At 42.8% G+C, this 24,572-nt stretch overlaps 1 protein-coding gene across 1 annotated transcript in view; it reads right to left on the reverse strand.

The window, feature by feature from the left end:
* cacna1ea (calcium channel, voltage-dependent, R type, alpha 1E subunit a) overlaps positions 1–24,572 on the reverse strand; it is a 127,968-nt gene that overhangs the window by 49,476 nt on the left and 53,920 nt on the right. The window contains exons 4-6 of the mRNA XM_019351946.2: positions 17,855–18,121; positions 9,620–9,725; positions 9,315–9,454 (exon numbers count right to left, since the gene is read on the reverse strand). Of these exons, the coding sequence (XP_019207491.1) occupies positions 9,315–9,454; positions 9,620–9,725; positions 17,855–18,121 (513 nt within the window). The remainder of the gene's footprint in view (positions 1–9,314; positions 9,455–9,619; positions 9,726–17,854; positions 18,122–24,572) is intronic.

Consider the following 24,572-nt stretch of genomic DNA (forward strand, 5'->3'; position numbering starts at 1 on the left):
TAACAGCTCAGGGGGACATATCCACCCCTGCTATGTCTGAACTCATCAATCGATCAGACAACAGATGGAAAATAAGACTGGAGAGGACACGTCTGTGTGAATATGTGTGTGTGTGTGTGTGTGTGTGTGTGTGTGTGTGTGTGTGTGTGTGTGTGTGTGTGTGTGTGAGAGACAGTTTGATATAGTCACTTCTAACATGTGCATGAATGCCAAGCAGACATACAGCGTTGGCTAAAAGACATGCAGTAGTGGCACATTTGGTTCATATGCATGAGTAACAGTAATACACACACCAGACAGATTGTGCTCACAGCCTTCAGTGAGTCAGGTACAGTGATGTATGTTCACAACTTATCTGGGATATTAACATCATTTAAAGAGTGAAACTTAAGAAATGTATTAAAAACTGAATAAAATTTAACTAAAGCCAAGAAACAAAAGCAAGTGAAAGAGGGCAGAGATGTGAGGTGAAGAAATACAGTGAAGAGGTGGAGAGAAACAAATAGCATATCCCATGCTGGCTGATATTAAGGGTGTTGGCTTCACTGATGTAAATCAATTTGAAGCTCTCTCTCCCTCCCGGTCGGCAGTAGTAATAGAGTAGGAAATAGTCAGAATAAAGTCTGATGCCTGCAGTATATAACTGCTCTCACAGCAAAAGGAACTGTTTCTGTCAGTTAAAGGTATAAATCTGTCATTTTCTCTTTTCTCCCAAGTTAATGTACAAAACGACGAGATAACATTGCAGAATAATTCAACAGGTTTATAAAGTTCTTGTCCTGGTTTTGGTCTCTTGGTTTAGGCTTTCTGTTCATTGTTACTCTTCTTTTAAGTTTTTATTATTTTGAGGTTTTTTGATTCCTATTTCAATTTAATTATCATCTTGGTAGATCTTGAATGTTAGTTCTTAGCATTTGATTTCTAGTTATGTTTTAGTATTTATGAAGTTTTGCACTCATGGTTTGATTAATTACTCTGGAAGTGAGTTTGGTTTCTTGTGGTATTGTTGATGGCCAATAAGAAGTTTATTTTTTGTTTTGTTTCTTTGCGCCAGTTTGTGATTTCACTTTGTCTTTTTGGATTTTGATTCTCTCTCCACCATCTGGACATTTGATGCTTCAGGTTTATTACTCTTTTCCTCCTGTCGTGTCCAACAGAGTGCAGCAATCAGAATTGTTAGTACAAGTGGGGCATTATGGCATTTATTATAATTGTCCACTTGATAGTCATATTTTATTAGAACTTTATTAGGATTTTTTTATTTTGGATTATTACAACCATAATAGACAGAAAAGAAAAAGGAAGAAAGTGAATTTGGGGAGAAAGCTAGCAGAAAGAGAGGGGGGGATAAAGGAGAAGAAGAGGGATAGAGTGCTCTCTTCTGCTCTTCTCTGAGTGGGGGTCGCGGTTGTCCCTGCGCTGGTCCTACTGGGACAACCTTGACGACTCACCAGCCGCAGCCCGAGTGCCTAAGCAAAGCCAGAATCCCAGCCTGGAGGTGGAGAGCCCCCAGAAGTCCCCCAGCCCGCCCCCAACCCACACAGGAGCAGCACCAAAGCCCCATCCAGATCAGGAACACAGTCCAACCCACCCCTAAGGAACCTCCAGACACCCCAAGTAAATACCCCCCGACTGCAATAGCAACGGTCACAAAACCACGAACCACCACCCCCACTAGGTAATGGAGCCAACAAAGGAGCCCATAGAGATTGATCTGATGTGGTGGATGAGGCTGTCTCAAGACCAATATGGTTGAACAAAAGGTCTCTATATTGATTAATACTAAGATTATTTTTATTTTCCAGTTCATGAAGACAGTCTTCTTAGCAATGCATAAGGTGGTGAGAGTGATGATGTCACTAGGGAATGTCCATCTCCATAGTGACCTACCTGGGTCTTGATGAAGGTTTTAATGTTAACTTCTGCGTCCTCCTCAGCAGAGTCTGGGATGCCTGAAAACACCCGGTTATCTCTCTGCTATGATCCTGGAGATCGTTGACAAGCCCATTTATTTTCTAATTTTCTTTACTGAGCTGAGTCACATTTTCAGTTACAGAATTGACTGAGTCCTGTAGCGCGGCGGTTTCAACTCCTGCTGAAAGATTCTCTTAGGGACTGGAATTCCCGGTGAAGAATTTCGACCAGAAACAACCTGCGGTCGAGGCTGGACAATCGCTAATCGATTGAGTCAGTGATGTTGTTCTGGGGGAGTCTGCCGGGCGACCTCTCTTGGAAGACAGCATCTCGTGCTTGGCTGGGGAAGAGGAACTCTAGTCAATGTACACCAGTCAGTGTAAAGCCCGGAGTGTCCAATTCTCCTCCAGGGTGTTGGAAATGATATGTTTTGTTGTCCATCAATTGTTTGGTGTAACTTAAGTTTCAAAATGTGTTTGTTTCATTTTGAGCCACCATTCGTTTTTCTCCGGCGTCTGACGTCACCTACAGCACTTCTGCTCTTACCCAGCTCCTCAAATTACTCTTAATAAGATGTCTCGCCTTTGTTAATCAGTCTGCTTGTGTCCTGCATTTGAGTCCTAATTACACAAATTGTGACAGATATTTTTGACCACAGATAATTGGGCTTGCCAACAACTTAATTTTCCACATAATGTTGACGACAGCGGCTCTACAGACTACACTCCTCAGACAATTTATTAGATACACCTTGCAAAATGTTGAACCTCCTTTTTTCCTTCAGAACTGTTAAATCTGTTCCAAGAAGAATCGAGACAGAGTCCCTCAAACATTCCTCGGAAATTTTGGTCCATATTGAAATGTTACTGTAGTTTTCTACGATCCATGAAAGCTAATTTCCTGTTTCTCCACATCCTAAAGGTGCTCTACTGGATTGAGAGCTGGAGACTATGGAGACCATTTATAGTCAAGTATATTCAACCCATTTTCATATTCAAGAAACCAGTTGGAGATGATTTGAGCTTTGTTACATGGAGCACAAAGCTAAAAGCAGCCATCAGAAGATGGATGCACTGCGGTCAGAAAGGGAAGGACACGGATACTCAGGTAGACTGTTGCATTTAAATAATGTAACTGTAACGTCTGCATGCGTGTCCATCCCATGTTTTGGAGAAGCAGAGTGTGAAGTGAACACTGTGGACCAGTGTGTCTATTACAGGTTTTGCTGTGATACTGGGTTGTCCACTCAGCCCAAAGCAGTCTGCCTATTCTTCTCTGACCTCTGGCATTTCATCCAGATAACTGCTCCTCACTGGATATTTTCTCTTTTTCTTTTTTTCCTTATTCTCTTTTCACCCCGGAGATGATTGGTGGGAAAATGCCGGCTGAAGTACTTTGGTACCAACAACCATGCCACATTTAAAGTCACTTAGACCACCATTCTCCCCCATTCTGATGCTCAGTTTGAACTTCAGCAGGTCTTCTTGATCCTGTCTACATCTCTAAATATCTTGAGTTGCTGCCAGATCATTGGCTGATTAGATAATCGTGTTGGTGTATCCAACAAGTGGCAAATGAGTCTATATAATGGTAAGTGAGCGATAAACATTACATTCACTTTTGTTACTTGTGATTGTTTCACTAGAATAAAATTACATTACAGGATTTCTATGTAACTAAACCTGAATAATCAAAGTACGACTTGTGTTCTTCTTTTGACTGAGAGTTAGGAAGCATTTTCTTTGACTGCCCTAAAAATATTTTATTAAGGAATTTAGAGTTGAAATATATTTCAGCATCTGCAGTGCAACATTTTAAATGATTTATCATTTACAGACAAGCGTCGCATTAACAAGATAACTAGCTGCCGTTTTGAAATTTTGCTTTGGCAGACAGATTTCTCAAAGTCTTGAAAACACAATATTTTAAAGTGTTTGCTACATCAGAGCCATATTACACCATTTATTTTCCCGAGTATCTTTTCCCTTCCTCTGTGCTTCAGATATTTTCCTATTACAGGCTTTCTAAACAGCCCTTCCTCTCCTCTTTCTACTTGTTGGTGTTCTAAAATTACATTTCAGGTACTTAGCTGGCAGTATCTCTATAGACTGGCTGAGCTTTAGGGCACAGTTAATGGGGATCCAAATGAATAAAAAAAAAGAAGATGTGTTTTCTGAAGTAAAGAGGAAAAGAAAAAATCTTCATAACAAACTTGGCAGCAATGTCTGTCTATAAAAACATTATCTTATATATAAGAGCCACAGAGAAATGCTCATCTCCCAGGTTCCTTATCTTTACACTCATCAGCTCCCTCTGCGCTAACCACCCCCCCTCCTCACCCCCCTGAGGGTCTGGCACACAGTGATGAAACAAACCCGTGGTGGGCGTTGCCTCTGCCAACTTTTGCCACTCTAATGGAGGGCTTACCAGCCAACGAGTCGACCACGATACCAATTAGTATGTGCGATTATGCAAATAGTCTTTCTTCGCATTTCCTCCAGCTCTGTCCATCTCATCCTTCTTCACTTTCTTTTTCATCACTTATTTTCTTTCTCCCATGCTTCTCCTCCTCGCGTCTCTGCCTCACAGCTTGCTTTTTCAGCAGGAGTAACCGGCTGGTGAACCATGTGAGAGGGCCTGAGGAAAACCCTCTATTCCAATTTCCACCACAACAGCCCTCCGTTACATGATAACAGCTTTTGAGGAAACAGTAAGTGCCATCTGGTTTTTCATACCTCCCTCCCACTCGCTCTCTCTGTGTAATACAGGCCATCTTGAAACACCAAGGAAGCTTGCTGAGGTAATCACGGCCTCCAGCGTTGACACTTTTAGCAAATGCTTCCATAATTACACATGTTCACACAAAATGTTGAGTGAGTCAGGGGTACTCACTGAGGAAAGGTTTTGTAGTCTGAGCTAACACTCATGTGTTGTGTTTCCACGGGCGAAGTTTTAAATGAGGGCTCCCGCCTGTGTGATTGAAAGCGTAGTGGATTTACTGCAGGCTTGTTGTAATTGCACTATTTGTGCAGGTAGAACTCATAATCTTGTAAGTCAAGTCCACTTGAAGTTGCCATTTATGAGCGTTTTGGTGACTGCAGGCTTCAACACACATAAACAGAATCTCTCAGAGTCCCACAAGGTAAATAAAAACCAATAATCCCCTCACATGATCATTTTTTCAAAAATGGAGGTCAAACTGTTTATTTCCAACTTTAGCATGTGAGTAAAGCAAAATATGTAATCGTCTTTTCCCCACTTAATATCTTTGGGGCTCATACAGAGCACAGAGCACACTCTTACTTCACTGTTAACTGACTGACTGCACTCTAAGGTCAACATTCACATACTCCTGAAACATTTAGCAGCATCTAATATTGCTTAATGTCTTCTTTGATGCACATTTTTTAAATATGTGATGCTTTATTTGGCTTAAATGTTCACTAGTTTTGTTTCTCCATATGTTAATTTGATTATTGGTACTTTTATCAACATTTATTCTGCCTGTTTATCTTTCTTGAAGTTTCTGGATGGCATCCTTTGAGGACAGAGGGTGTCAGGCCAGTGCTACCCCTCAGCCTCCTCACAAATGTTTCAGAAAACTTGACCTCTAACCTTGACCTTGAAGTAAAGGTCACCAGGATTTGAACTTGTCCCAGACTTTTAGTGAGCACACCCACAGTATCAACTTCAAAATCTTACGTCGCCTCGTTCTCGAGTTATTATATTCATAAACTTGTGTGTCCGCACTGCTCGCTGACCTGCCGGGGTGATGCCAACACCCCATCAACCTTTTTGTGGCCAAGGGATAAAAATCGCTTGACTGGTCACCATTTCAGTCTTTCTTGCTCCTACTTTAGCTCAGCTGTCGCGGCCTCATTGCAGAAAAACTTTCTTTGCAGTGCTACATGAATGAAAGTGTCGCTTTATGACCACAATGAAAATAGAGGGACGCTGCCAAGTGACTGTAATGGAATATGAATACAGTTCAGTGTTTGTATTTGAAAGCATCTATATGCAGAATATTTACAACACACTCTGACTCTTCCTGTCTGTAGAGACCTCCTAATTACTGACTGATAGACAAAACTGGTGGTACATCTCATAATACCAACCAGATCTCATAGCATTTATCTGCTTTCCAATAAAGCTGCAAACCTAGAGTGATAGCCTAGAAGTCTGGAAGTGTTGAACAGGCTCTGAGTGGAAGGAAAAAGGGAGAGAGCGACACGGTGAGAACATTTTCATTAATTTATCTTTGCACGGGCTAAAATCATAATTTAGAGAGGGAACTATCTGCAGCTCACTTCATCATGATGAATATTAATACAGTGAAACCTTAGAGGCTATTTCAGCCAGATCGAGCATGTCTCTGCCCTAAGTCACAACCCACAGCATGCAAAAGTGGAATAAATGCAGCTGCTGTTGTTCACATTTATAAAACTTCCTTTATCTGTTTTTTCCCCCAAATATCTGTTTGGTAAAGATGTAATTCATCTGAAACATCATCACGTGAAAATTACACGCAGATGAATTCATTTACATTTACATGACTGGAGCCCAGCACACTCTGAGCTCTGTACCAGGAAAAAAACTCAGAGGATACAAGCACATCAGGACAGCCTGTATACACAGAGCTCAGGGAAAGACAGTCTCTTCCTCTCTGGTCCCACATGGAATTAGAAAAATAAGCTTCTAATCTTGGTCGCAGCGAATATGGCTTCAGGGTTGAGTGTCCTCACAAGAGTGTGTGACAGTGGTGTCAGCCGATCAACAGGTTTGAGATGGGAACAAAACTCATCTCTCCACGCCGCCCCTCTCCCGTGCCCTCCTCTCCTCCATCTTTCTCCTCAAACTTCACATCCTTCCTCTCTCCAACAGCGAGCGGAGTATCATTAAGAAGCCCGAGCTCATCAATAATTGAACAGCCAGAATCATGTAGAATTCTCTAAGAACCGTGTCTGCCACCCTTTGTACTTCTATCCTGTGACTTGATTAATATTTCATTTGTGTGTGTGTGTGTGTGTGTGTGTGTGTGTGTGTGTGTGTGTGTGTGTGTGTGTGTGTGTGTGTGTGTGTGTGTGTGTGTGTGTGTGTGAGACGGCGAGTGAGCGAGAGACAGGTGTCGAGGCTAATCTGCTGTCTCATCAAGCTCTTCCTTTGAACCATAAGCATTTCCCTCTCTGCTCTGACAATGAGGCGCCCGTGTCTCCCGAGAATTTAACTGCTGTAAAATGCACTATAATGCAACACCTTCTCCCACCACAGAGCAGGCTGAGCATCCCCAGAGTCTTTAACTCTCATGCAATTGATGCACTGTAAGTACACTCAGCGAGATGCTTTTCAACAGCTGAGTCAGCTTCCAGCACAGTGTTCTGGTCATAGCACACTGAAGTTAAGGGTGTGTGGAAATTCATGGTTGGTCATGTTTACATTCACAGAGCAAAACTGACTGGCTATATCCTTGAGGTCCACACACAAGTGTACTTTCTCCTCATTAAACATTTACAAATCTGTTGCTTTAAGTATTTAACATTCAGGTTTATTCACATTCATGTTTAGCTTCCCTGCCTGTGCTGGCAGAGCGCAGCATCTTACTGCATTATCACAACCTGTTGATCAGACAAGTTGTTTGTTTGCGTAATTTCAGACACTCAAGGACCAGCTGTGCTACAACAGACCAAAACTTGAGCGAGGGAGGTCCTCTTAAGGCCACAATGTTAACATTCATTAGATATTTTTTCTGGTGGGTTTCACAACAACAGATATAGTTAAAACTCTGCAAGAAACCACAAAACATTTGATTGCACTAAAACACCTTTCTGATAGCAGAGTTGATAAAGCATAAATAAAGCATTAGTGTCAGATTATTTATAACATAATGGTGATGAATGCTGATTGGAGCCCCCCCTGGAGTTTTCGCCTCTGGCGCCAGGAGACTATATACAGTAGTTGCCACCGAGTGTTTGGCTCTCCACAGTTTAGCTCTGGACTCTCCACATCTGTCCCTCTGTGCTCTCACAGTCGAGTATAATCCCAGACTTACAGACTAAATGAGCCCATGTTTAACAAGTGCTGAAGCCTTGCTTTGCATTTTTGCATTATGATATATTTCTGTACGTTTCCTAGAAAATAAAGTTTTGGGATACTTTTTTTTCTAATGTTAATTTAATCAGTTACATAAAAACAGAAGAGTACCTTTATGTTAATACTAAGCACTGCACAACTTATTCAAGCAAATAGCAACTGTTACTCTGCACGTACTGATGGAATGAAAAAACACGATGTAAATGTTCTTTATTCTCCTTCTTTTGAAATTTATGTTTGGATAAAGGTCACTGTTGGCTGTATACACAGGTACATGCCCTATATTATGAATATGAAATATGATATGGCACACTCATCCTCACCTGGTTCTTTCCCAAGCAAGGCACCAATAGCATTATTCATAGTATAATGTGATTAAGTTTAGACAAAAAGAGCAAATAACAGTTGGTTTAGAAGAGGTTTTGTCATGGTCTCCGTGCCTGCCCGGCCAGCCCCACAAGGCTACATGTTCTGTTTTGGTTCTCTCTCTCTCTCTCTCTCTCCCTCTCTGCCTGGGCGGAGCTCACTGCGGGCTCCCGCCCTTGGCCCACACACCTGTCATCAATCACCAGTCATCACCAGGAGCACTACTTGAGGCTGGGACACAGATCCTCATCGCTGGATGATTGTGCTTAACACGTTAGTGACCCTCTCAGCTCTTGTGACGTTAGCTTGTGTGAGATTAGTGACTTGGTGTAACTTGCCTTTTCCCTGTGTGTTAGTTTTTCTCCCTGGACCTGTGACCTCCCCGCTGTGTGGTTGTGTGTGAGTTGGAGTAGAGGAGGAGACGAGTGCACGAGCGTTTTCCCCTGGATCTTCCCTGGGACCCTTCTCCTACCCGGATTTCCCCCACTGTACATATTCTGCACTTGGTGTTGGAAATAAAACTCTGTGTTGGAACTGACTACCCGCTCTGCGCTTGAGTCCCTGCACCAGTTGTGACAGGTTTACTTTCCCACCGCCCCACTTTGATTATAAGGTACACAAAAGGCTTCCTGTGTGACTTTTATATGGTTCACTGATCAGCTTTAGCAACATAAATTCCACAATAAAAGAAAGATTTTCAGGTTTCAAACATTACCAATGAATAAGCAACAAGTAGGCAAAGCATTTGAAGCCAATGGTGCTAGAAATAACTGCGAGCTCCTTAAAAAAAATCCTTAAACAATTAAGAAGAGGCTAAGAACACTGTGCACTGTATTTTCACACCATAAATCTCATAGAATCACCAGCCTTTTCAATTCAAGATGCTAATCCTGTTTCACAGATCTGTAAATGTACACACATTCACATGCACACACTGCTGGACTCACCCACTAAGGACCACAATGAAGTCCATGACGTTCCACCCATTCCTGAGGTAAGAACCTTTATGAAACACAAAGCCCAGGGCGATGATTTTTATGCCTGCCTCAAAACAGAACATCCCTATGAAGTAGGGCTCTGTCTTCTCCTGTGAGTACAAAGCAAGAGAGAAATTATTAGTTCACGCTGAGCTGACAAAGAGCTGCTGCGCATGAAAGTGTCAGGCGTGCGTTTTTGAGCAGTCTAGTCTTATATTTTGATTTGACAGGAGATTATGAGTTGTGACTGTGTTTGTGGATCATGTGCAGCTCACCAGTCGTTTGGACATGGGTGTTTTGTCCTCTCCGGGAAGGTGCTGCTCCAAAGCCAACACGATACAGTTGGCGATGATGGTGGCGAGGATCATGTACTCAAATGGAGTGGAAGGCTAAAGTTAAGGAGCAACTGGCTCAGATAATGTCAACAGTTTGCTTTTCATTATGCAGCATAAAGTTGTGAGATGAAATTGCAAATGTAGTCCCTTCGTGATACTCCAAAAACAGAAACATGGATGGATTGATAATTTTAAAAAACCTATTGACCGGGAGTTTGGCAGTGGATACATAGCTTTTAATATCCTTTTTCTGGATATATCCTAATTTAAAGACTAACACTATCGATTCTATGCTTTTCTTACTGTCAGCAAAACCTCTTTCCCATTTCTTTACATTTTGCTTTGAAAATAGGAAATAGGTGCAATGATTTAAACACATGCTGAAATACAGTCTGCAAGCTAAAAACAGAGTTTGTGCCATTGTAACAAACTTTAAAGCCAATGTTTGGTTTGACCACCTTTCTTCTTCAACACAGCCTGAACTTTCTTGGACAAGACGTTTTGTGATTTCCTTGATTAGTCTCGAGGAATAGTTCTCCAGGTTCCATGAAGGACGTTCAGAGCTCGTCTTTGGATGTTTGCTGCCTTTTTGTTCTGTTCTCTTTTTAGATGATCCCACAATGCTTCAGAATGGCTTCTTGAATGCCACCCCTGCACTGAGACCATTTCTGATTAATTTTCAGCAAACGGCCCATGAATCAGCTGAAGGGCCAAATGCATCTCTCAGGTCCTGTGTCAGGTCTTTTTTTTTATTTCTTAAGAACATGACTTCCAGATCCCGTTCATGTTTTTTTAGGCCTATCACTTCTTCCTTTGTCCTCCAAATGTCCAGTTTCTTAAAGGACACACCATGGCGAGATATGCCAAGTATTTGATGAAAAATGATTTTGTTGGTACAGAAAATATTTTTTTGCCCATCAACCTGTGTTACCTTTGGTATTTTTCATAGATTCAACTAAAGAAATGGGAACAAGCTGTGTTTTGTTATAAGCTGCTATTAACAAAGTGCCTAAAGATACATTTAAATATTGTTTCTTTGTTAAATTGTCTATTTTGTGTAAATACAACACTGATTCATCTCTTGAGTTGGGTACAGTTTTTATGCTTGAATGATTTGAAGGTCAGTTTTTCAACAAACAAAACAAAACAAAAACATTTCACTGAAAATGGTCAGGTATAAGGAACAGACTGAATATGAGTGAAAAAGTACAAATGTACAAAAAAGTTTGGAGAACTGTTTGAACCACTTTTAAAAATTACAGGAAAGTCTTTGGAAGCAAAATATAAAGAGACGAGGGGTAGCTCAAGTAAAGTACTGGATACTTTGATTTTCCTTTAGAATACTTGTCTGTTATCTTAAAGCTTTCTAAATGCGTCACCATTGCTCCACAGAAAGTAAAGCGTATTGCTCTTGTGGAGTGCAGCAGCAGGTTGATGTATGTCGAGTTCTTTGGCAGGAATTTGCTACATAAGGATCCGACTACACAGACAAGACTTTTCAGTATGAACGATTCATTGCTGACAAAAATTCTTAATTATTTAAGTATTTTAATTAAGTGACACCTGAATTTCCCAGCAAACACAAATGGATGCAGTTAAGTTAATTACAGGGAATCGAACCCAGCAGCAGGGACACTGACATGGTAACACATGCTGTAAGCCCTTTAGTTTTGCTATCTGAGGTCAGCCTGAGCCGACAGGGATACACAGACATGCAGACACACAAACAAACATGCCAGAGTAGCAGAAGGCTTATCAGGTAAGACCTGGGTTGTGATCTTATAAACAGGGTCGCTCTTACTTCAAGCTTCGCTGCCTGTACTGTGAGACCTATATTGGTTGTTGGTTCAACTCCAGCCCCTCTTTGGTTGAACTAAGCCGGCAATGTGCTTTTTATCTAAAGCTCTGCGTGGGCATTCCCCTCTATCCTAGTTATGTGCAGCAGAGGGAGGAAGAAAGGAAGGAAGGGAGCTTAAATCTGCAGAGAGGAGATGGAGAGTTGAAGAAAGGAGGAGGCAGAGACAACAGGGAAGAATCCAACAGGAGAAAGTGACAATTTAAATGAAAGGGGACGAGTGGTGGAGGAGAAGATGATGGTTATATAAAGAGTTAGAAGCTTCCAAAACAGGTTGATGAGGAGGAGTGAATGAGGCTAAATAAGAAACTGGACGGATCGATGTTGTGCTGGCAGCTGTAGCTAGCAGGGTTACTCTGGGACATGTGAGTGATGAGAAGTTAAATAAACAGAGCAAATGCAATCTTACTCCCACTAGCCTGCAGGGGTGCCAGCTTAAACCTAGGCTGAACCACAGATTGACCCAGAAGATTTTGGATAAACAAATCCATAAATGAGCTGGAAAACACAGCCCAAAAGAACATCTCAGCACTACGCTTTATTTGTATTTTAAGTGTATCTTTTGATTCACTTCCCTGCAATAACTAGCATCACCTTAGGCTCACTGAAAGCTCTGAGCAGCAGCCAGCCGCCACACCCCACATTCCCTGAAACACTCGCAGCAAACTGGAGGAGGGGTGAGACAGGATGAAGAGAGAGACTGAGGGGGAGAGAGGAGGATATAAGAGAGGGGGAGAAAATGAAGATAGAAAGAGAAAGAAGAGAGGTATCCACGGCAACAGGCTTCTCTTGCAGACAAGAGTCAATGCTATGAAACGGTTACTGGGCAGCTCAACTATCTGTGAGGTGTTATCACTACAAACACACAAATAAATTAAAGTCTTGACAAAACTTCTTTTGTTTTGATTTTAGGTCAGCGTGAACTTTGTTTTCTGTCCTGTGTGTTTTACTAGTGTGTGATGAAACAATGTTGGCCAGTGTATGGCCTATTGTAAGTACTATTAACTTTCTTTTTATTATAAATATCTATTAAAAAGGATGTCTCCTGGGGACCTCCTGTTGAAGGTTTTCTGGATGTGTACAACTGGAAGGAGACCCAGCTGCAGACCTAGATGCTGCAATAGGCCTAAGCTGCTGGGGCCCTCCCATAATGCACTGAGTTTTCTTCTTCACTCACCTTTTTTCATATTGAAATATGGAAAGCACCTCCAACGAAAAGGACAAATGGAGGAAGTGGCCTTGTTAGATATTACTAATTAGATATTATTAATCTCTGGTTCTCACAGCGTATCCTTGTCCCAATTTCCTCCCCTCACCCCCACCGGTCATGGCAAGATGGCCGCCCCTCCCTGGTTCTACCTGAGGTTTCCTCCTGTTAAAAGGGAGCTTTTCCTTCCCACTGTCGCCAAAGAACTTGGTCATTGGGAGTCACATGATTGTTGGGGTTTTCTCTGTTTTCTCTATATTATCGTAGTGTCTTTACCTTACAATGTAAAGCGATTTGAGGCAACCGCTGTTGTGATTTGGTGCTATATAAATAACATTTAATTGAATTAAACCTTGAACCCAATGGAGAGATGATATATCTCAACTGGTGTATGAATGCTTTCGGATCCCACAGGAGGTACTGGAAAGTGTTTCTAAGGAGGACAGTGCCTGGAGTACCCTGCTTAGCCTGCTACCACCCAACTTCAGATATGTGGACAACAGTGAATGAATTGAATATTATGTCAAACCAGGTAACATTTTAAACATAACGTAGATTTCCTTATTTTGTGCTTAAAAAAAAATTGGTATTGGATGACCATGAGTTTACATCAACAGGGTCATTGATGTGTGAGTGAAGGCTGCTCTTTGAAAATGTAAATGTTTTAGTTTTATAGGTATTTTAACATTTCATACCTACATGTGAAACATTTACTATAGAAGGTAATTTCACCACAACTCTCAAGGGAGGGAGGGGGCGGGGGGGGGGACGGACGGACGGACGGACGGATGATAGTAAACTCTTATTAGTGTTATTTTGCACAGTCCATGGTTTCTCTCTTGTCTTGTTTCTAATTGTGAATAATTCTGAAAACCTTAATACTGGTTCGAATGTTGCATATATGGGGCTGCATCACATCAGACTGCCCATATTGACCCCGTCCACCATGGAAACCACCTCCTATGAATGGAAGCCTTGTCTGATAAATGACGTATAATTTTACCTCATGTGTGAGGAAGTGCTGGCACCAGGATGCAATATAGGAAGAAGACCAAGCTAGCAGTGTTCTGCTGGGAAACCTTGGATCCATGAGGGATTGATTTGCATTCTCCAAGGAATAGTGAAAAGCTGAATCTCTGGTTCACTTGTAGGGACAAATTTAACAAAAGTCCTTAACCAAACCCATTTCCCCCTCCTTGGTGCTTCTCTGGGTGTCAGCTGATGTGTGACGTCGATCATGATTTGTCTACCAGCTTTTGCAGCAAGATATCTTGTGAGCAATCCCAAGTCACAGTGACACTGGCACAGTGCCTTGATTACTCAAACATGCGTGTAAAAATAGAAATGGAGACAGAGTGTGGTGCCCTGTGCAACTGAGAATACGTTCATGCCCAGATTGGATCCAAGCCCCTGTGATTGTCATTGCATGGAGGTGAAAATCAAAACGAATCACAGGCATCTGAGCCGGCGTTATTGGAAATCTGTAAATTATTTGTGGCATATGTGTATAGGTCCGTGTGTTTGTGACAGAGGCCAGCATTAAATACGCAAACACATAAGAAAGTTACTGGTGTGATCTCCATTTGGAGAGCTCTGTTTAAGCCTGAGAAATAATCTTTATGGAGAACTTAAATTATATATTTATTAAAATGCGCAAAACACTTGAATTATTGTCATAAGGATGGATGTAATGGCATCATAGTCAAATCTCCATTTAATTTCACATCGCCTCTATACTTCAGTGGCTTGCAGAGCTCGCCAGTCAATCTTGAGAATAAATGCAGACATAATTCAGTCAGTTATGTTTATATGCAGCAGCTTAGCCCTCAAACTGTGAACTCGCAGCTACAGCCCTTCCTTATATACACTATACCACTCTCTTAAGTTATAAACACGCAGATTTACTATAAATTATGATAAAGCACATTGTAGCAGGGTGAGACATATGTCATATTTGCTTTGTATACTGGTTATGTGAACAGCTAGAGACTTTCACTTTAGAAATCTGCTCTCATTCACTAAAAAAGTCTGAATGTAAAAAAATCTGACTTTTGAATTGGACAAAAAAATAGACTAACCGCACAGCATGTAAGTGTAAGTAAAGGTTATTAGGATGCAGTTCAGTTAGATCAGTTAATCATAAGCTGACTCTAGAAGCATTTGTAGCCGAATGCCCCCTTGGTTAAATTAGCGATTGTATTTTAAATCTTAGTTAGATTTCATAGCAAAAACTACAGAATATCTCTAATAAGGAAGGATATTTGCACCGTTTTATACTTAGAAGCTCAAAGTGTGCTAACTAGCTCTCACATGATTATTTCTGTGTGCATCACTGATGAAACAAACCATTAAAACCAACAATCAATTATTTAGAAGTATACCTTCTCAATGGGAAACTTCCCACTGTGGGGGATCCCAGTGGGGATCAGACAGGAGGAGCAGCTGCAAGTCCTCACCAGGCCTGCCACGCTAAATTCTGGACCTGGGCAACTTCATTATAACTGTCTTATCAGACCAGACCTCCATCGGCTTCTATCGACTGCACAAGCACATTGAACCACACCTTCCAAAAAGAGACTGTACTCCATATAAGAAATCATGGATGCAGATAACCATTAAAAGACAATCTGATGTTCTCTAATAAGCCCACACACCATTCTCGCTCCATCCTTACACACCCAGCCACGGAAGCTTCTGGATAATTCCTCAATTGATCATCTGCTGTTAATTGAGCACTCAGAAGAAAAAAAGAAGCTCTTACGGTGAGGTGACAGCTGCAAGTTGTGCTCCAACCATAAGGCTGACCTTTACCAGATGTCCTGCAGAGACTGTGTGCATATATGTGAGTGCATTTGTTTACTTCAACCTCTGAGAGGACCAGTACAAGTTGTAAACCATTGCACCAAGGACATTTGTGAGGTGCTTTGCTTGGTCTATTTAAAGTTTGCAACTTTTGGAATAACAACAAAAACGGTTTCTGGAAAAGATCAAAACCACAACATCTGCAGGTTTCCTGCCAATCTCACAGTGATGACTCGCTCCCAGGAAGTCAGTGTTCTTGGCTAACAAGTAGTTAAGTACATGATAATGTAAAACCATGACTTGAGTGGATTAGAAAAGAGACATATAACACATTAATGGTTGACCTTTTGAGGTGCTGGTACTTGTCCTTGTACAGGGCGAGGCAGTTCTCCAACTCCTTTTCTGTCTAATAGGCTACTCCACTGGTTGACAACCATTTTTTGGCAAGCCTCTGCCCAGAAACAATGTTTTCATCATTAATTATTATAAGTATGAAAGTGTCTAATCCAAATTTTAGTTTAGTCAGCAAGAAAATCTCAGCAAATTCTGTTATTTGTTACCCCACAGTTTGAGAACCAACGGCCTATTAGGCTACTCTTTAATATAAGACCAGTCTAATCTCAAGTCTTTGGAAGAAAGGAAATAAGCGCCAATATCTCCCAAAATGTAAAACCTTTCCTTTGAAAACACTTTGCTCAAACATTTCACTGCACTTTCTGCATTATCTGTGCTTTCTTGTGTATTTGCTGTGCCTGAACCTTCATACTCAGAACAGTGATCAGAACAGGCACATACGATATTGACCAGAACACAGCATCAGTCAGCTCAGCATCACTCTCTTCAAAACAATATTAGAAAACAGTGTAATATAGTATGAGTCAGTGACTAATGACTGGTTGTAATGCACATGACACAACGATCAGACATCATTACATATAATTCCTGTTAATGTCTGTTAATCAGATACAGTAGAGCTCATTATATGTAACTAGACACTCCCTCCACCGCGACACATTAACCTGGAGGTTATTCTGGATCATTGCTTTTTTCTTTTTGGTCACTACAGCGCACGCTTTATTTTTATTTAAAGACAATTCATTCCTTGCTGCAGAACATAAAATGTGTCTCATTGGTGCAGTTATAGTATCAATATTGGTAATAACCCAGCCCCTGCAGGTTCGGAAGCTGTAATATAATAAACGCACACGCTATAATCCTTTTCCTCCCCGAGTGTTGATTGAAATCTCCTTCTAATCAACTCAATAAAGAAGCAAACCCAGAGAAAACAACAATAGACACAATACTCCACAATAGAAGCGGATTCATTCTATTTGCTGGGTTTTTTAAATCAGCAGTAGGCCAGTCAGTCAGTCAGGAAGCTGTTGAATGGAGCAGAACAATAGTCAGTAAAGAGGCCACACCTGGCCAGGACACCTGGTGAGCTGTGCTGCAGCAGCAGAAGCACAAACATGTCACCAATGGACAGTTGTTTTGTGTGTGTCTGTGTGTGCTGTCGCCAGCAGCAACAAGCTGATAACAGTGTTTCTTTCAGAAACAGAGAGGCGTAACAATCAGGTCCTGGGTATCATTTTGCTGTAAAAAGTGACCAAAAACACAAAATGAGTAATGGAAGCACCTCTGAATTGATTTTCTGTGGGTTACCTAATCGTTTAACTGAACCGTCTGCTTGAGTTTGAGTTGAGGCAGTGGATATGATGGAAAAAGCAGGCCGTCATGGCTTATTGTTGACAGAGAAGATTTACAGACATGAACTTTCATGTTCCTCTAATCCACTTTCCATTGACACCCACTATACACCCTCTAGAAGCTGCTTTTGCCATAATCTTTGTCAATCCTATAGAGAACTTCAGTCATTTTGTATTTTTGGTATAATAGCAAAATTAAGCCTGCGAGTCTGAAAAAGAGTCTGGTTTTAACTTGTTGTTTTGTATCCTGCTCTTTTCCTCTTTTTTCCTTACTGCACTCTAAGAACCAGGTGTGGCTGTTTTTGTGGTGAAAAATAATTTCTTACATATTGTCCCATGTGTGCTGTCCATGGTGCTGAAATTTACGGTTGAGTCTCTATTGCACCGAGAAACTGAGGGCAACATACTGAAGGACTTTTGCCCTCTGTGAAATTGGGCACAACTTGTGGAAATATAAGGAGAAAGTATTGAGACTGTAGGGCCACAAATAAACTTGATTTGTTTTAACCAATTGGATAACAGTTTACTCACCGCTGTACTTTATTTACACGAGTCTGTGCAGATACTGGATGAGTGTGCTTTCACCGTGAAGCTGAAAAGGATATGGCCACTCAGTGATTTTCTTGGCGTACTTCCTGACCACGTTGTCCTCGCCGAAGATGAAGAGCGACCTGTTGACGGTGAAGCAGTTCTCCCTGACCGGAATAGGGTTGTACAAGGCCATGGTGCGGGCACGCTGCGCTTTGGTCTGCTTGAAGGCTGGAGATATACCACCTGTAGACACGGCAGCGCCATCGCGGTTCCGGATGCGCTCTGACCCTCCATCCCCTGAACTCAACAAGCCCGGGACGTCGTCTCCGAAACGGGCCATTCTGTTAAAAGCAAACCACACGGGAGGTGGGATGAGAAAGGGGAGAAAATGAGGTTATACTCTCCTAGAAAGCAGGGCGCGGTACCGCGCTCGGCGTGACAGCGGCGGGGTGGCGAGATCCTGATCAGTTTTAGACCATCGTCAGGGTTTTTTGTAACAACACCGCGATCGGTGCTCTTAAAGTTAGAAAAGAAAAATCAAAGAATCGCTCCAGTAAGCAGCCCAGACAAAACCCCAAGTCGATTTCCCTAAATAAGCCGCTTTGCGTAAAAACACACAAGTCCCAAAAAGTAATTCAACTCGTCTTCATTTAACAATCCGTCGCGTCAAATGACACCGAGAAAACGGATTCATTTTTCTCCGTTTTACATCCAAACACTAAAATCTGAAAGAAAAGCTGCAACAGGTCACGTCTTCAGCCATCCTCAGTCCCCTGCGCGAAAAGCAGAAGAGCAGGTTGATCCATGGATTTTTAAATAAACTAGCAACAGTCCACTGACTAATTCAGAGCACATCTCCTGTCTCCTCTTCTCTGCTGACCACCTACCAGCAGAGCAACCTAGAGCGTGCGTTAAGAGCACGAAGGGAAAAGAACTTTGACATTTTCCATGCCAACAAAACAAGCTGACTGTCTCTGAGAGGGGAAAGAAAAATCCGCCTCGTCTGCAGCAGGATAGTAGGTAAAGGAAGCGTCTCGTCTTTCCCCCGCAGTGTGAGAGCAGGAGGAGTGAACTGTGTCTCCTAATGCGACAGGATCAACACTAATAACCTCTGTCCAACCTATGCAGTTTGCGAGGTGTGAATATAGTTAACAAATCGGGTGCTGATAGGAAAGAAAGACAGGGAAAACACGAGTCACGGGTGGAATAAATAATGTCAGCATGTAATGGAAACAGTTATTCGGCGGCATTGCCTCAATCTCCAAGAGATTATGTATAACCATACATCAAGCATTAGGTAAACGCCTGTAAACGACTTATTCCAAAGGCAAATATTTGATACAGCCATAAGTCATAACACACACGGATTAATGGTTTCAGTGAAAATGTGCGCAACAGCCTTTTTAAAACACTAATGTTCACTGTAGGATCACTCCGGCTCTTTATAGGTCGGCTGGTCAGCTTCTATCTGAACAGAGGCCACGCTGTCATATTTGTTTTGACTTTTGTTGTTCACCCTCCTCGGTTCACACCTCAGGGAGAGCAACCCGGATGCTGCTCACGCATCAGATCAGGCGAGGAGTAAACACCTGTTGTTAAATACACTCAGGAGTACAGCAGCGAGCTTCTTTGGCTAATTACAGGGTTCAAAACCCACTATTGCGAGTCACGTAGTGAGGGCGAGTCACGCTGCTGTGTGCTCGCTGGAAATCACCGCATCTACTCCCACAAGGATGATGACACGTTTTCAGAATGAAGGGATAAAATCTTTATATAGTGGCACGAAACTTTAATGTGGAACAAGGAATAATGAGAGTCAGCTTATAAAGTTAATCCTGGGATGATTTTGTGTTTATTTTTCGGTCAACAAATCTTGCACAAAACCAGCAATTAATCGATTCAACAAACTAGTTTTGTCTCTTTTGGGCCCATTGTTACTATCTCTCTCTCTCTCTCTCTCTCTCTCTCTCTCCATACATACATATATATATATGTACAGATAAAAAAACCACCCAGCACGCCCCTACGGGCGGTTTATCCTTCAAGCTCGGGTCCTCTACCAGAGGCCTGGGAGCTTGAGGGTCCTGTGCAGTATCTTAGCTGTTCCCAGGACTGCGCTCTTCTGGACAGAGATCTCCGATGTTGTTCCCGGGATCTGCTGGAGCCACTCGCCTAGCTTGGGAGTCACCGCACCTAGTGCTCCGATTACCACGGGGACCACCGTTACCTTCACCCTCCACATCCTCTCGAGCTCTTCTCTGAGCCCTTGGTATTTCTCCAGCTTCTCGTGTTCCTTCTTCCTGATATTGCTGTCATTCGGAACCGCTACATCGATCACTACAGCCGTCTTCTCCTGTTTGTCTACCACCACTATGTCCGGTTGGTTAGCCACCACCATTTTGTCCGTCTGTATCTGGAAGTCCCACAGGATCTTAGCTCGGTCATTCTCCACCACCCTTGGGGGCATCTCCCATTTTGACCTCGGGACTTCCAGGTTATACTCGGCACAGATGTTCCTGTACACTATGCCAGCCACTTGGTTATGGCGTTCCATGTATGCCTTGCCTGCTAGCATCTTGCACCCTGCTGTTATGTGCTGGATTGTCTCAGGGGCATCTTTACACAGCCTGCACCTGGGGTCTTGCCTGGTGTGATAGACCCCAGCCTCTATGGATCTTGTACTCAGAGCTTGTTCTTGTGCTGCCATGATTAGTGCCTCTGTGCTGTCTTTCAGTCCAGCTTTGTCCAGCCACTGGTAGGATTTCTGGATATCAGCCACCTCCTCTATCTGCCGGTGGTACATACCGTGCAGGGGCCTGTCCTTCCATGATGGTTCCTCGCCTTCCTCCTCTTTCTTGGGTTTCTGCTGCCTGAGGTATTCACTGAGCACGCTGTCAGTTGGGGCCGTCTTCGTGATGTATTCGTGGATGTTTCTTGTCTCATCCTTGACTGTGGTGCTGACACTCACCAGTCCCCGGCCCCCTTCCTTCCGCTTAGCGTACAACCTCAGGGTGCTGGACTTGGGGTGAAACCCTCCATGCATGGTAAGGAGCTTTCTTGTCTTTATGTCAGTGGCTTCTATCTCCTCCCTTGGCCAGCCTATTACCCCAGCAGGGTACCTGATCACGGGCAGGGCGTAGGTGTTGATGGCCCGGATCTTGTTCTTACCGTTCAGCTGACTCCTCAGGACTTGCCTGACCCGCTGCAGGTACTTGGTGGTTGCAGCTTTCCTAGCGGCATCTTCATGGTTCCCATTCGCTTGCGGGATCCCCAGGTACTTGTAACTGTCCTCTATGTCTGCAATGTTGCCTTCTGGTAGTTCAATCCCCTCAGTTCTGACTACCTTCCCTCTCTTTGTTACCATCCGACTACACTTCTCCAGTCCGAATGACATTCCAATGTCATTCGGACATATATATATATATATTTATATATATATATATATGTGTATATACATATATATATATATATATATACATATATATATATATATATATATACATATATATATATATATATATATATATATATATATATATATATATATATATATATATATATATATATATATATATATATATATTACACATATACACACACACACAAAAAAACCACCCAGCACGCCCCTTCAAGCTCGGGTCCTCTATCAGAGGCCTGGGAGCTTGAGGGTCCTGTGCAGTATCTTAGCTGTTCCCAGGACTGCGCTCTTCTGGACAGAGATCTCCGATGTTGTTCCTGGGATCTGCTGGAGCCACTCGCCTAGCTTGGGAGTCACCGCACCTAGTGCTCCGATTACCACGGGGACCACCGTTACCTTCACCCTCCACATCCTCTCGAGCTCTTCTCTGAGCCCTTGGTATTTCTCCAGCTTCTCGTGTTCCTTCTTCCTGATATTGCTGTCATTTGGAACCGCTACATCTATCACTACGGCCGTCTTCTTCTGTTTGTCTACCACCACTATGTCCGGTTGGTTAGCCACCACCATTTTGTCCGTCTGCATCTGGAAGTCCCACAGGATCTTAGCTCGGTCATTCTCCATCACCCTTGGGGGCATCTCCCATTTTGACCTCGGGACTTCCAGGTTATACTCGGCACAGATGTTCCTGTACACTATGCCGACCACTTGGTTATGGCGTTCCATGTATGCCTTGCCTGCTAGCATCTTGCACCCTGCTGTTATGTGCTGGATTGTCTCTGGGGCATCTTTACACAGCCTGCACCTGGGGTCTTGCCTGGTGTGATAGACCCCAGCCTCTATGGATCTTGTACTCAGAGCTTGTTCTTGTGCTGCCATGATTAGTGCCTCTGTGCTGTCTTTCAGTCCAGCTTTGTCCAGCCACTGGTAGGATTTCTGGATATCAGCCACCTCCTCTATCTGCCGGTGGTACATACCGTGCAGGGGCCTGTCCTTCCATGATGGTTCTTCGTCTCCCTCCTCTTTCTTGGGTTTCTGCTGCCTGAGGTATTCACTGAGCACGCTGTCAGTTGGGGCCATCTTCGTGATGTATTCGTGGATGTTTCTTGTCTCATCCTGGACTGTGGTGCTGACACTCACCAGTCCCCGGCCCCCTTCCTTCCGCTTAGCGTACAGCCTCAGGGTGCTGGACTTGGGGTGAAACCCTCCATGCATGGTAAGGAGCTTTCTTGTCTTGATGTCAGTGGCTTCTATCTCCTCCCTTGGCCAGCCTATTACCCCAGCAGGGTACCTGATCCCGGGCAGGGCGTAGGTGTTGATGGCCCGGATCTTGTTCTTACCGTTCAGCTGACTCCTCAGGACTTGCCTGACCCTCTGCAGGTACTTGGTGGTTGCAGCTTTCCTAGCGGCCTCTTCATGGTTCCCATTCGCTTGCGGGATCCCCAGGTACTTGTAACTGTCCTCTATGTCTGCAATGTTGCCTTCTGGTAGTTCAATCCCCTCAGTTCTGACTACCTTCCCTCTCTTTGTTATCATCCGACTACACTTCTCCAGCCCGAATGACATCCCGATATCATTGCTGTATATCCTGGTAGTGTGGATCAGTGAATCGATGTCTCGTTCACTCTTGGCATACAGCTTGATGTCATCCATGTACAGGAGGTGGCTGACAACTGCTCCGTTCCGTAGTCGGTATCCGTAGCCACTCTTGTTAATGATCTCACTGAGGGGGTTCAGGCCTATGCAGAACAGCAGTGGGGACAGAGCATCTCCTTGGTAGATCGCGCACTTGATGGTGACTTGTGCTATGGGCTTGGAGTTGGCCTCTAGTGTTGTACGCCACATCCCCATTGAGTTCCTGATGAAGGCTCTTAGGGTCCTGTTGATCTTGTACAGTTCTAGGCATTCCAGGATCCATGTGTGGGGCATTGAGTCATAGGCCTTCTTGTAATCAATCCAGGCAGTGCACAGGTTGGTCAGTCTGGTCTTGCAGTCTCGGCTGACTGTTCTGTCTACCAGTAGCTGGTGTAGATATATATATATATATATATATATACATATATGTATATATATATAGATATATATATATATATATATCTATACATACATATAGGCCTGGGAGCTTGAGGGTCCTGCGCAGTATCTTAGCTGTTCCCAGGACTGCGCTCATGTACATACATATATATACATACATATATACATACACATGTACACACACAGTCTGTTTCAACTGTTTTGTTGAAGAAATGTGTTTGTGCGATTGTTTTCACCTTTCAGCTACAGGCGCCCTGTTGCATTTCCCTCTACATGCTAATTTTTTCCCCTCCTCTTGTTAAAAAAAACAAACAGATAAATAAATAATGAGCAACTGCACTGGATGACATTTCCATCATCATAAAAAAGCTGGACACTTCTACTTTGCAAATCCTGCATGTATCAGTCTCACACACATCAGCGTGCTTTAAATAGGCTACTCATTATCACACCAAATGTTAATTAATTTACAGCTGAAAATAGCCCCTAACCACTGTCTTAGACTACAGTATGCACTGGATTTAGGAAATTAATGAAAAATGGATATTTGTTGACTGCTTTTTAGAGCTTTAAAATAGCCACAGACAGGCAAGAATGTCAAAGTACCAAGATGAGGATTGACATATTAGTAGTTTGGAGATTTGTAACTATAGGGACAAATGTTCAAATAAAAACAGCCTCGTCTTTGATGGGCTGGTAATGAGACTCTAAACAGCCCCTGCCCAAAAATATATGAACTCATATGTATAACTTCAGCCTTAAAAGGTGTTATCTAACGGTACATTTGAGGGAGTTAACGCAAAAATGAAATCCACCGGCTATCATCACATCATTTTTCTAACTGACACAGAGAGAGAGAGTAAACGGATGATGATGGAAACAGAAGACAAAGAAAAGAGGAACCACAGGGGAGAGTTAACCACGACACCGGCACTGATGGGGCTTTTGTAATGGTGCTATGACGAAGGCAGTGATCAATGGTGTGTGGCTTCCAACTCATTAGTGCTCCAACACATTATAGGCGATAAAAATAGAACGCACAAGAGGCAAAAATATCTGACATTTAAGCTGAAAAGACGCCTCGAATTTCCCCATAACAGTCCATTGGAGTGATGAGCCAAAACTATTTGGGGAAGAAAAGAAAAAAATGGAGCGTAGCTGTTTTCTTAATTTATTTATTTCTAACAACTAATTGTCTGATACAAATGCTACTTCTGCCACTTCCTCTGTGCACCGCTAAGCGAGTGATACCATTACATTGTTTCTGCCGGAGTGTGCAGCAGCAGCAGCAGTCACAGCTTTCTTAGCTGAGAGGTGAGGGGTGAATTATGGTAATTAGGTGT

The sequence above is a fragment of the Oreochromis niloticus genome, linkage group LG23 (assembly GCF_001858045.2).
Source record: "Oreochromis niloticus isolate F11D_XX linkage group LG23, O_niloticus_UMD_NMBU, whole genome shotgun sequence".
Taxonomy (NCBI): domain Eukaryota; kingdom Metazoa; phylum Chordata; class Actinopteri; order Cichliformes; family Cichlidae; genus Oreochromis; species Oreochromis niloticus.